Below are 11,952 nucleotides of genomic sequence, written 5' to 3' on the forward strand. Positions count from 1 at the left end.
GGTTAGAACAGTAAAATCAATTTTGTTACTTCACCGGATCAGTGAATGGGACAGGTCTAAGCCCTGACAGTTTAAACATCCTGGATGAAACCACCACTGAGCAGGGACCTCTGATCAGCATGAAATCTTAGATGGGTTGGAGGAATGAGAAACATGGAGCTGCCTTTGTGAAAGGCAAAGGCCGGGGCCCAACAGAAGGCAAAGATGTTACCATAGCTAGGTGGTGAGGTTGCGTGTAATCTCATACTGGCTACACCAGATCCTCTACAGAGCATGTAATCCAAATAATACTTGCGTTTCTCAAGCATTTCCTTACTTGCTTTTCCTCATCAGTTCCTCTGGCCTGTGTTCCTGTCCTTCCTCAATGAAGAGGAGTTTCAGAGGTCTGCCTTCCACAACATCCCTCTTTACCTTCTGCAGATCCTTTCCCAGAATCGACTCAGACTCTGGCATGTTAAAAGAAATGCCAGGAAACCAAAACAAAGCAAAAGGCCTTTGCAAGAACAAGGAGGGGGCACCAATAGCATGATTACCTCCATGGATCCCGTCTTCCGGTTCCTGACCAGTGGTGACCTCCGCTGGACGCTGACCGGCTCCGAGGGCTGTGGGGACTTCTGCCGAGCGCGGTCTGGCTCATCGCTGCCCTTCTCGTTCGAGAGGTCCTCTAGGCTGCCTTGGTCTGCCTTCTTGTCCTCGTTCTGCCGTAAGGAAACACTCCACTCATGTCTACAGGCACATGGCCTTTGCCCATGCTGCCCCACACCAGCTCCAGGCTTGGATCTCTTGCTCTGCCAAGCTCAGGAAGCACCCACAGTCCCAGCAGCCACCCTGACAAACCCAAGCGGGAACGGACAAAGCCTGCCAGCTCCCTGTGGAAGCAAGGAGGTTTTTGCAGCAGGGCCAGACAGAGCAGGACAATGCCCAAGTGTCCCCTGGGGCTGGCAGCTCCTGCCAAGGTGTCCACTTACCTCTGCTGAGGCCGGCCGAAAGCCAAACCCTGTGGGTATGTTTCTGTCCTCCTCGCAGCCTTTGACGCCAGGGCTGAAATGCAGCTCCACATGGAAACGCTCCTCTGAAGAGGGGTCCTGTGAACACATGTCACACAGAATAGGTAAAGAAACAAACCCAGTCAATCCTACCATTAGCACAGGCCAAGGTCCCACCCTGCTGTGCTTGCCAGCACACATCCCAGGGCCATTTTTTGGAGGGAAAGCAGGAGCAACAAGCATGAACAGAATGACTCCAGGTTTGTCCCATCCAAAAGGACAGCCCTGATCCACACACAGCTGAGGCATTCTGACTGTTGCTATTTTGGGAACAACAGCCACAGAGGAGTACAACAGAATTTGGCTCCATTTATATATATACACACACCTCCCTAAACCCCAGCCCCTTCTGACCCACTCCTGCTGCAAACCCTGCACATGCCAGGACAGGGGAAGACTGGGTCCCTCCTGGACCTTCAGCCAGGCTGTTCCAAGATTTAAGTAACTTAAGTAGTAAGTAAATTATTATTATCTAATAATAACTTTTCATTAACCTTTTTTTAAGGAAGCCAGAGCTTTTACAGTATCTGGCACTAATGATATAAACCCATATAAGCTCATCTTGACTGACTGACATATCCACACCATTCATCAGATTCTAGTCACCTGTTTTTTGACAAGCATCACTTCTAACATTAGAAGCTCACACCAGCTCTGTGAATACAAGGTTCTAACTCCATAAGGTGTGGGGTAGGGGCTGCTCCCCTCACCACTACAACCTCCTGCAGCACAGACCTAAGTCACAAGGTCTTATGATAAGGACATGCAGGTTGGTGGCAAATCTACTTAGAGCAAACACCCTCAGCTTTCACATTCCAGCTGTTTATTAAATGATTCTCTTTACTTGCTGAATATACCAGTATACACTTCCCTAAGTATACCAGCACACTTTTAGAATAAAAAAATAGTTTATGCATGTGGAATTTCTGGATATTTTCTAGATATATTTCAAAAATAAAAATCAAATATTACTCAGTTTTATTTATTTTTCCTACTGTTCACTTGCAATTAATGCTTAAAAATAGGAAATAATTTTGCACTAGGAAATGCTATAAAATACTCAGTATTAATTACATAAGTTCAGTATTACTGCTCAGGGTGACATTCCGCTTACACGTAACAAGCATTAACCGGGTCACTGCCTCCCACATAAACTAAAACCTAGCAGTTGTGTTAATGATCCATCTGCCTTTGCTCACAAGCAGCAAGAGCTCAAGTTACAGACTTCTAACTGAACTCATCTCTGAGGACTGTGCCTTGCAACGTGGCAGGAAGCATTGTATCCTACTGCTCTATCCCTCACCTTGTTGTTGTCCTCGTAGAGCATGATAACAATCTGGGTCATGTAGTTCAGCTCTGAGATAGCACTCAAATAGTCCATGGCTCTCTTCCACTGCTGGTCTTTGTTTTCCTGATATATACACATAAACAATCGCATGGGATAAGCAACAGCAGACACTTTGCAGCATTCAGTGAAATGGGACTGAGAGTTCCTCTCTCCACAAGGTAACATTGTCAGGACAAAAGCACCTTGCTTAACTTGCATGAGGAAATGACCTTGCAATGTGGTGGAGTGCTTGCAGTGAGGAGCAGCTGCACAGAGGGATGCTACAGCTGCCCACGTCACCCATGTGCAGATCTGAGCTGCAAGCCACTGTGCCACGCTGACTGGAGACAAGCAGAGCCCACAGCAGGTTCCCAAACACAGCCATTCTCAAACTACAGAAGGGTGCACAAGGAATGAAACTGTGCTAAATAAGGGACCAAGTGAAACACCTTTACCTGACGCTGAATGAAAAATCTGGAGACACGCTAAACCCTTGGGCTCCATGCAGCAGGGCAGCCCACCCTTCACTGCCTCCCAACACTGCCAGGAAACGGTCACACCTGGAGTGCCACCCATGATATTGTGGAGTGAATCACCACGTTGATGGACATGAACTGAACTCTCCATTACAAAGAACCCAGATGCAGCCCAACATCCCTGTGCTGGCAACATGGCATCCTTGGGCATTTGAGTCAGGGAAAAACGGAGCATCTTATTTAGTGAGTGATTTAGAAGTACTTTTCTGATCACTGTCTATAGATAGGCTCAGCTGCCACAGACACCAGAAATCACGCCTGCTAAGCAAGCCCAAACTCCCAAGGCATTTCAGACCATATTTAAAAATGGGAAGATAAATCAGAGAACCTCTTGAGAAGAGTAAAGCAGAGCTTTTCTCAGGAACTGCATGCCAATTCATTCAGGAAGCAGGTGAAGAGAGAGCAAGTGAAGGGCGAGTTGGATGAACTAATCCCTAAAAATGTGTCATCTCCCTCTCTGGCAGAGAGGGCATCCTGTGAATTTGCAACCTCAAGTCAATTCCTCTGTAAGAAAACTGATTTTATTGACTTAGAATTGATATAAAGACTATAAATACAGGACCAAGCTCTTAAAATAAAGAGATGAAGGAAGCAGGAAGGAAGAAATTCACTCATCCCCATTGCCTCATACTGCTGTTCTCCTAGACCGCTAAGTGGTCGGCTTACCTGAAACTAGCATGACAGATCTTGGAGAAAACATGTCTTTGTGCAAGCAAGGGAGGCACTGAGGAAGAACAATCCTCCTCCATGCCAGAAAGGCAGGAAGCTGCAGCATGCAAACACAGCAGAGATGGAGCTGGCCAGATGCCACTGATGCACAGCATTAGTGGGATAGCTGGCTTAAGGGGCAACCTACAAACATACACTGTCCACCTCGGAAAAGACTACTGGAAAAAAGTAGGGAGGCTTACTCTGTGAGCACTGCTGGGACACTTACATCCAGTAACCCCCCATAGCGGAAGATACTGAGCAGGGAGTGCACATGGCTCTCACTGGTGAAGTACAGCCGTGTTCGAACATGGCGACCTGGTGACAGAACTCCTCTTGAGTACCTAAACCAAAATCAGCCCCCAGTTACTCGTCTGCCAATGAATTGCCATCTATCACACATCAACGTTTCTGTACACACTTAATGGAATGACACAACCCCACACTGGGAAAAGTAAAAGGCAGCAGGACAGAACAAACAATGAGAGCACTGGGCACAGGAGCAACAAATTTTGTGGAATCCTAAAGGAGAGACATAGTAGGTGGCTCATCACTCTACACTGGCCCTGTGCAGGGAAAGGGATAAGGCATCACCATCCAGCTACAATGGGTACAAGCCTTTGTGGCCCTGTGCTTCTGGTCAGTAGTCTCAATGTGCCTTCTCCCAGCTGCCTTCTAGTTCTGGGAGCACCAACATGCCTCCCTCTTGGAGGGTCCTTCAGAGTACACTCAGTACCTCCTTCCACAACAGTACACTCTTCTGGCATGGGAACCACCAACTGCTCCACAGCTGCCCTCCCCATTGCCAGCAGCATGCAGCACAAGCCTTACAATGGATGTAGTTTGTTGACAGACTCATCTTCGTGAGTTCTCTGTAGGTCCAGCTGGATCTTTTTAATGAGAGGAAGACAAAAGCCAATAGCAATCTCCAGTTTCTCCTCCTTATTAATCCCATATTCCTGTAGGGAAAAAAACAACATATATCCTGAGCCCTGGTTCTTTGCCACATCCCCACATAAAGGTTCTTCACAAAAGGCCACTTTAACAGCCCAGTTCGCAGCACCACTGGTGAAGCAAAGACAGGAAAAGAAATGTCTTTTTTTTTCACTTTTTTACTTTTTTTCAAATTTTCACTTTTTTATCCCCACGTATTGCAGGGAGTAACGAGGACTGAGACTTTTCCAGTTATGTCTGGACATGATTGTCAGCATCCTTCCAACAGCTGAGAGGTGCAAGTACCACGAGCGAATCTCAGATCTCATGACATGCAAACTTATACCCTGAGCTAGCATGAGCATTAAAGCAACAGCTGCTATTGGCAGAGATAAAAACTGCAGTGTTATGCTGAAAACAGTCAGATTGCATCTCACCAGCGACACTGAAAAAGTTTAGACCACTCCTACTCTACAGGGGCAGCTGGACCTTCCTGGTAGAAACTCATCCCATATAAATTAAACTTTGCAAGAAGCAACTCAGCATTGCAAACTGAACAAGTCCTATTTTGACAAGAATAACAAACTTGTCAGAACTTTAACACAGAAATCTCTCTTCACTTCCACAACTCTGCATGTGGAGGAGGATGGAATGTTGCTGTACCACACACATGCAGCATGGAGCTATGCTGCAATGCACTACAACGAACATGGAAAAGTTGCTGCATCAGCTGCTCATTACTTTGACCCTGCCAGAATCCTCAACCAGAAGCCCAGTCCTGCCACATTTTAAGTCATAAATGGTTTTGGCCTTATACAAACACTAAGACAGATCTGAGAAAAAATCCTACTGTGATATGCTGCCTTGGGAGTTAATGCGCAAGAGAATCAAGACAAAACACAAAGGCAAAGGGTCAGAAATGGGTGCCACAGTCATCGTCATACAGGCTATACCTGGGGTATGATCACATCTGCCAGGGCTTTGGAGAGCTTGAAGAGTTCAGTTGTGCCTTCCAGTTTCAGTGCACAGTTGTGCTGTACATCATACTTGATGCAGTCATATATATCAGGGATCTTGCTGATGTCATAGCGCCCATTCTTCATGCGAAAATCTCGCTCCAGCTTACTCCAGCGTTGCAGCATCAGTTCCAAAGTCTCACTGTGGTACAGCTGCAGGTCTAAAAAGCAGAGAACACCAAACCACATTCACATTCTATAACCACAGAATCACATAACCCTAGTTATTGCTGCAGAGATTTCAAGTGACAGCTGTGACTGACTTATCCCAGCATGAAAGGGCTCCAGTTCTTGTGTCACCCACAGGAGTCCTAGTCTGGAAAAGCCACTGAAGCTGTTACAGGAGTTTTAACCCACAGCAACAGGGCTACTTCTGAAATGCTTGAGAAGAGTGAAGCTGTTTGCCTGGTTGCTTAGGTCTGCCATAAATCCCATGGCAGGTCCCCAAGATGCCTTTGTAAAACTTCTGCACTGTTATTAGGAAAGTTGAGATGAGCAAATTGTGACTGAAAAGTCTTGCTGTTTACAGTCTCCGAAAAGGCCTGAAAAAACACAGGCATACCCCTCCAGGCTATACTGCTGCTGTTTACATTTACTCTAAACCAAGATGCACATATCATTTCCCTTACATTACAGCTCTCTTTAATAGTAATTAAAAGTGGAGCCTTCCACATCAATAGCACACACAGGATTACACTTTACACTTTCTTTGCTACAGACAAACATAAGCCCTAGTGGTGTTTGGGAGCTCTGAAGATGTAACAATAAATTAATCTCTTCCAGACCCTTTCTCGTTCTGTTGCTCACCTGCAGATTTTGGGTCTTCGAGACGTTTCCGTATCTGGGAGGTGAGATTCTCAATCAGGGTGAACACCTGGTTACAGACCTCAACTGGGTTCTGGATAAAGGTCATGGAGTTGAGCAGAGAAGCACTGCCTGTAGGTGCTAGCTGAAAGAAGGTTTCAGCAGAGATTAATTAGTCTTCACAAACTGGGAATGCAAGGTATCTGCCTTTTGCAGCCATACTGCTTTCTGACTTGGGACAAAAGCTGTGCTCCCAGCTGAGCACAATAACGTAGCCTATTCGAACACTAGCAGTAGTCAGTCTTAAAATCTTCCTCAGGATCAAACTCAGAGGGAGCAAAGAACTGCTTCCATCAGACTGGACCTCCCTCCACCTATAATATTCACTCTTGTCTCATTTTGCTTCTGTGCTTAAGCAGAAGGGCTTCATTTTAAGTAGTTCTTTGAGATGATAAATATGTTCCATAAAGAATTTCAGTCCAGTAATCACATTTCAGAGCCTGGGAAAAACAGTATTTTGGGGACTTACTGGAAAAGCAGCAATAGTGCTTCCAGTGGTTGCTGTGCTGGATGCAGCCCATGCTCCCTACTCTGCAGCTATCTGAACTTGACAGGACACACAATGATTTGTAACCAAAAGATCTGTTCACATGTGCACAGAGCATGGATCTAGAATCCAGTGAGGCAGACTCCCTGCCCACAGCAGCTAGGATTGATCTGAGTAGCATGTAGGAGCTCTTTTAGCATATTCTCAAGAACAAAAGGAACTGGGAATTCTGAAGGGAGAGGAAGGCACCATGATCAGTCTTGAAGGGGACAGCAGAGCAACACTGAGGACTGTCACTCAAAGAAGGGCAAGGGCTATTAACCTGCATACTTTCATACATATCTTGTCATTTTGACCAGAACTGATCTCAAGGTGACCAAACCACTGTTCACATACCACACACTTCACATCAAACCACTGCAGCAATGCTACTCTCCTTCCAGATACAGGGAGCAATGAAGCCACACTGGTGCCTTACCTTTTCATAATCCTCTTCACAGAACTCAGCATCCTTCTGCATGATTTCACGTAGTCGCGCCTTCACTCTGTGTTGACAGCTGCTAAGGGAATCACTGTCACTGTCCAGCAGACCATTCATGTTTGCACTTTTCACCATCTGCACCAGGATGGGGGTCAGCTCTCCTTCCAGGGCCAGCAGACCCTAAAGCCACACCACACAGGACAAGATTTCAGGTCTTTGCAACCCAAGCAACAAAAATTCCGGTAGTTTCATGGCCAGAACTCAGGCAACTTAAGTGAAATCTCAACTGTCCTTGAAGAGCAGTTTTACAGCAACATTCCCTCCAGTCAGAGAGGACTGTGGCATGCTTTTAGAGCTGTTCAGGTAAAGGACAGCTCTGCCTGCAGCAGCCTCATATTTGTCCAGGCAACTGTTGAGCAGGCTCAACTTTCAAGCAACTCGGTTTGCTTGAAAATGTTAATACAGTGATGGCTTTGAAGACCAGCTAAGGGCACTGCAGGATTCCCCTTGGCTTTTGCTGCAAATGAATTTGTCTTCTCCCCAGTCCCCATCCCACACTGCACCAAGGACATTTCACTCCCCGTTTAAATGCAGCAGGCTAGGAACAACCCCTCTGGCTGGGCAGACATCCCAGAAACATTCATTCTATAGGCAATCAATACTCAGCAGTACATCTGGTGTGCACTAACATGAAGCACCAGCAATAATCCATACAAAGCTCCTTCTTGAGTCAAGAGTCCTGTCCTGGACAGGACACTAAAGGTGACAGGTGTGTGCAGATACACCAGATATTCAGTACTACTCCATACACCTGTTATTAGCATAGTGCACCCCAGTCCATCCAACAGAGAGGGGCAAGACCTAGGAAAACTTCCTCATCATGAGACCTCATCACGGTTTCCTTTAGAACCGGCATATTTTAAGAGTAATGAAGCAGAACAAACAGATGCCAAAAAGAGAAGAAAGACCTTCGCAAAAGCTGCTGCTGTCATCTGAACTCTCCCCTCGTCTGAAGCGTAGATCTTGAGATCATGGCGGTAAGTGCTGTGCAGCCTGAGCAAGCCACATCCAGGGAAACCAGCATAATCGCCTGGAACCAAGGACAACTCAAAATTCATATTCTCACACCTGCAAAATATCAGCTGAATATACTGGTTTAGACAAACAAACTTTATTGTAGTATCAAAGTTATGCAGAGAATTAGTCACTTGCACAGGCAGCATTTATGCAGCTATACACAAGGTCTAGAAATGTAACAAAGGCTTTGCTTAACTTGGGAAAGTTCATTTTGAGGAAAAAAGTGAGCATTCACCAGTCAAGTCTGATGCTGTCCAAATTCTACAAAAAACACTACTGAACAGCCTATACTGAATATCCTGGTGCAGAATGAAGATACACAAAAAAAAAATCATTTCCTTCTGCTTGTTTTCTCTCTTCTGAGAGCAGGTCCTGCAGCCCTCAGAACTGCAGGGAGGGGGGTTCAGCAGGGAAGTTTCCAAAGCAGATCCTGGACAGCTACAATTACCTCATGGCACAAATTGCCAGTTTATTTCTCATGCCTGAGTTAACCACACGAGTCAGATCAGTAATGGAGGAAAGCAACTCATGCAGCTCTTGAGTCTGACCTCCAAAGGCGGTGCAGTGGTCACTACTTGCTGCTACCTGGAATCCCAGGGCAATTCTGCACAGCATCCAGTCACACTGCGGGACAAGACAGGAACACCACTCCCAGCTCTGAGCTCACAACTCAGAGAAACACCCTGACAGACAACAACAGGCACCAGCCAGAAGTCAGATGTACGTCTTGGGAAAGCTGCCAGGCACCAAATGCTACCCAGGAACACAGCACTTCCCTGCAAAACGAGATCTCTCCATGTCCATGAATGGCCACATGGAGCAGAAGTCTACAAAGCTGTTGTTCACAATGACTCTCATCTAAGCACAGGGGTCACTTCCCTGTAGGAGGTTATTAGGTTGGTTAAGCATGAGTTCTCTTTGTGAATCTATGCTGACTACTCACAGGCACCTGCCTATCCTTCATGAATAGGAGGAATGATCTCCAGGATTAGCTGCTCCATTACCAGCTCAGGGAATGTGCTGAGGTTGACCTGGCTGCAGTTCCCTGAGCCCTCCTTCCTGTCAGTTTTGAAGCTAGCAGAGACACTTCCTCTCTTCCAGTCCTCAGGCACCTCGCCCCATCCCCAGAGCCTTTCAAAGAGAATCCTTAGTGGCCTTGCAGGGCCAATTCACACTTGTCTGCTCCCTTGGCACTGTGGGTGCAGCCCATCAGGGCCCTTGGGTTCACATATGTCCAGCTTCCTTAGGTGTCCCCTGATCTGATTCTCTTCCACCAAAGATAACTCCTTCCTATTCCAGAAGGAAATATTTTCCAATCCAATTAAAATTTGCTTAATTAATTTGAAATGTAATTAATTAAATTTAATTAATTAAACATACAAGTCAAAGACAAGCATATCCAATACTGGGCTCACTGAATCAATTCAGTGTATTACTCCTGACTCAAAGGCAATCTCAATGGTTTTGGTTTTTTTTCCTTTCAGCTCTTACTGATTTGCATATACATTAGATGCTTTTCACCATCACAGAATTATGGTGGCAAAAATATGGAGAAGTTACCTCCCTATTCTACTGTCTCAGGGCAGAATTACCTTTCTTCTAATACAGATCTTCTCTTTTCTCTACATTTGATCTAAATTCCTTGTTAACCATTCCTAAATTTTGCATCACAATGTACCTTATTAGAACCACCTGTCTTTTTTGAATCCTGGCACATGATGTAAAAAAAGCTGTTGCACTCCAAGACACACTGAAGTTTAACAGCAGACCTCTCTGGTTAGCTTCGGGATCTTTGGATGCAAAACTCACCTGAATTATTATCCCTACTATGCCAACTCAAAAGAACAAAAACTAATCCCAGAGGCTGTATACAGCCACAGATGCCTGAGCAACCCTCAGCTGGGCTGGGCAGCCTGGCAGCCATGGGTCAGGACCACAGGTACCTGGACAAACTCACCTTGGCCCCCGGGATACATGCAGCGAAAGGCCCGCCCCAGCTCCTCAGCCTGGACCCTTCCTGCTGGGGTCAGCTCTCCACCCCACTTAAGCACCAGGAGAAGGGAGGGGGAGGACTCTCGGCGAGCTCCTAGAAGACAAACAGGTATTCACTACATCAGATCTCATATCTGAACTTGCAGAGGGAGAGGAGGACAGCAGAAGAAGAGGTTGTCATCAGCACCTTGCAGAACGTTTTCAACACAAGCCTGACCCAAAATCCCCAGGAAACAAATCAGCAAGTAGAAAATTCAGAGTCACTAGTTTTTGAAGGTATAGGCTGACATTCACAAAATTGGAAGTGCAAGCCTGTAGAGCCAGCCAGGGTGTACTAGCATTCCTCCAATCCTTCCTATGATGTGAGCAAAGAAAAGATATGGGTCACCAATTCTGCTTGCACATCCAGAGGCCTACACAGGTAGGGTAGCTGCACTCACACCTAAAACTCTGGGCTTAAAGATCAGGGTAGCACCATCAGGTTTCTTTACCTTCATCTTCACTCGCAGCTTTTGGATGTCCATGAGGCAGATAAGTCAACTGAACCTTACGGTTAATGCCAGAAAAATGTCCATACCTGTCACCAGGGATGGAGAAAAAAAAACTGAAACAAATCAACTTCACCCAACTTTTGCCCAGAGGCCCCCAGGCAGTACACAGCTGAAGTACAGCACAGGCAAGAGACTTTCTGCTACAACACCCATAGCCAAGGAACAAGATTTTTTTCATCTCCCTGTGACCCAGCATACAACCCCACAAAAAACCAAACAGCTCCCTCAAACAAAATTCAAAGATCCATTCCCTTGCTCTTTGACCAAGAGCACTCAGCGCTGTCATTCCTCACTAGGGCTTTAAACTCTATCTACTCTATCTACTCTATCTTTAACAAGTGGATTAATGAGATCACAGAAAAAACCACTCTGACAGATGCTTTGAGGATAACCATGTCTCCGATGAGCAGAAAGAGCAGAGAAGTGAATCACACCAGAAAGTCCTCCTCTGTGCTCCAGAGACATGATGTGAACGTGATTATGGCTGTGTGTGCCATAGCTGGCTGCAGCCCTGAGAGGAACCCTGGTTTTGTTTCCAAGTTGTCAATACCACCATATTTTTCCTTTGACTGTACAAAACCTCAGAGGACACAAACATCTTTTCATGTTTTCTGAGCTCTTTTTTGCTAAACTCTTGGCACCAGGACAACTTTACTTAAAAAAAGTTTTGTTCCAATTATATCAAAATGCTTCACATAAACACGGTCCCTCCAAGACCCCAGTTCCTCTCCTGCAGCAAAGAAATCTCAGTTTTGTCTCAAGTTGTTTAGTCAAACATCAGACACACTTGGGACAAGGATCAGCAGGGCTTTGATGTCAAGGAGAAAAGGTGAAGAGCATGGGGCCTTCCATGTACAGTTACTAACAAGGGATAGAGGAGACCCCAATCTCCGGGCACCAGCTGGCCAGGGCACCAGGAGCACAGCTTGTTTCT

At 46.0% G+C, this 11,952-nt stretch overlaps 1 protein-coding gene across 7 annotated transcripts in view; it reads right to left on the reverse strand.

The window, feature by feature from the left end:
* PPIP5K1 (diphosphoinositol pentakisphosphate kinase 1) overlaps positions 1–11,952 on the reverse strand; it is a 44,675-nt gene that overhangs the window by 20,036 nt on the left and 12,687 nt on the right. For all 7 annotated transcript variants that reach the window (XM_063412291.1, XM_063412290.1, XM_063412289.1 and 4 more), the window contains 11 exons: positions 10,959–11,044; positions 10,433–10,561; positions 8,367–8,488; positions 7,396–7,578; positions 6,374–6,515; positions 5,504–5,727; positions 4,449–4,576; positions 3,847–3,961; positions 2,350–2,457; positions 969–1,085; positions 534–698 (listed from right to left, as the gene is read on the reverse strand). In XM_063412291.1, coding sequence (XP_063268361.1) covers positions 534–698; positions 969–1,085; positions 2,350–2,457; positions 3,847–3,961; positions 4,449–4,576; positions 5,504–5,727; positions 6,374–6,515; positions 7,396–7,578; positions 8,367–8,488; positions 10,433–10,561; positions 10,959–11,044 — 1,519 coding nt within the window. The remainder of the gene's footprint in view (positions 1–533; positions 699–968; positions 1,086–2,349; positions 2,458–3,846; positions 3,962–4,448; positions 4,577–5,503; positions 5,728–6,373; positions 6,516–7,395; positions 7,579–8,366; positions 8,489–10,432; positions 10,562–10,958; positions 11,045–11,952) is intronic.

The sequence above is a fragment of the Prinia subflava genome, chromosome 15 (assembly GCF_021018805.1).
Source record: "Prinia subflava isolate CZ2003 ecotype Zambia chromosome 15, Cam_Psub_1.2, whole genome shotgun sequence".
Taxonomy (NCBI): domain Eukaryota; kingdom Metazoa; phylum Chordata; class Aves; order Passeriformes; family Cisticolidae; genus Prinia; species Prinia subflava.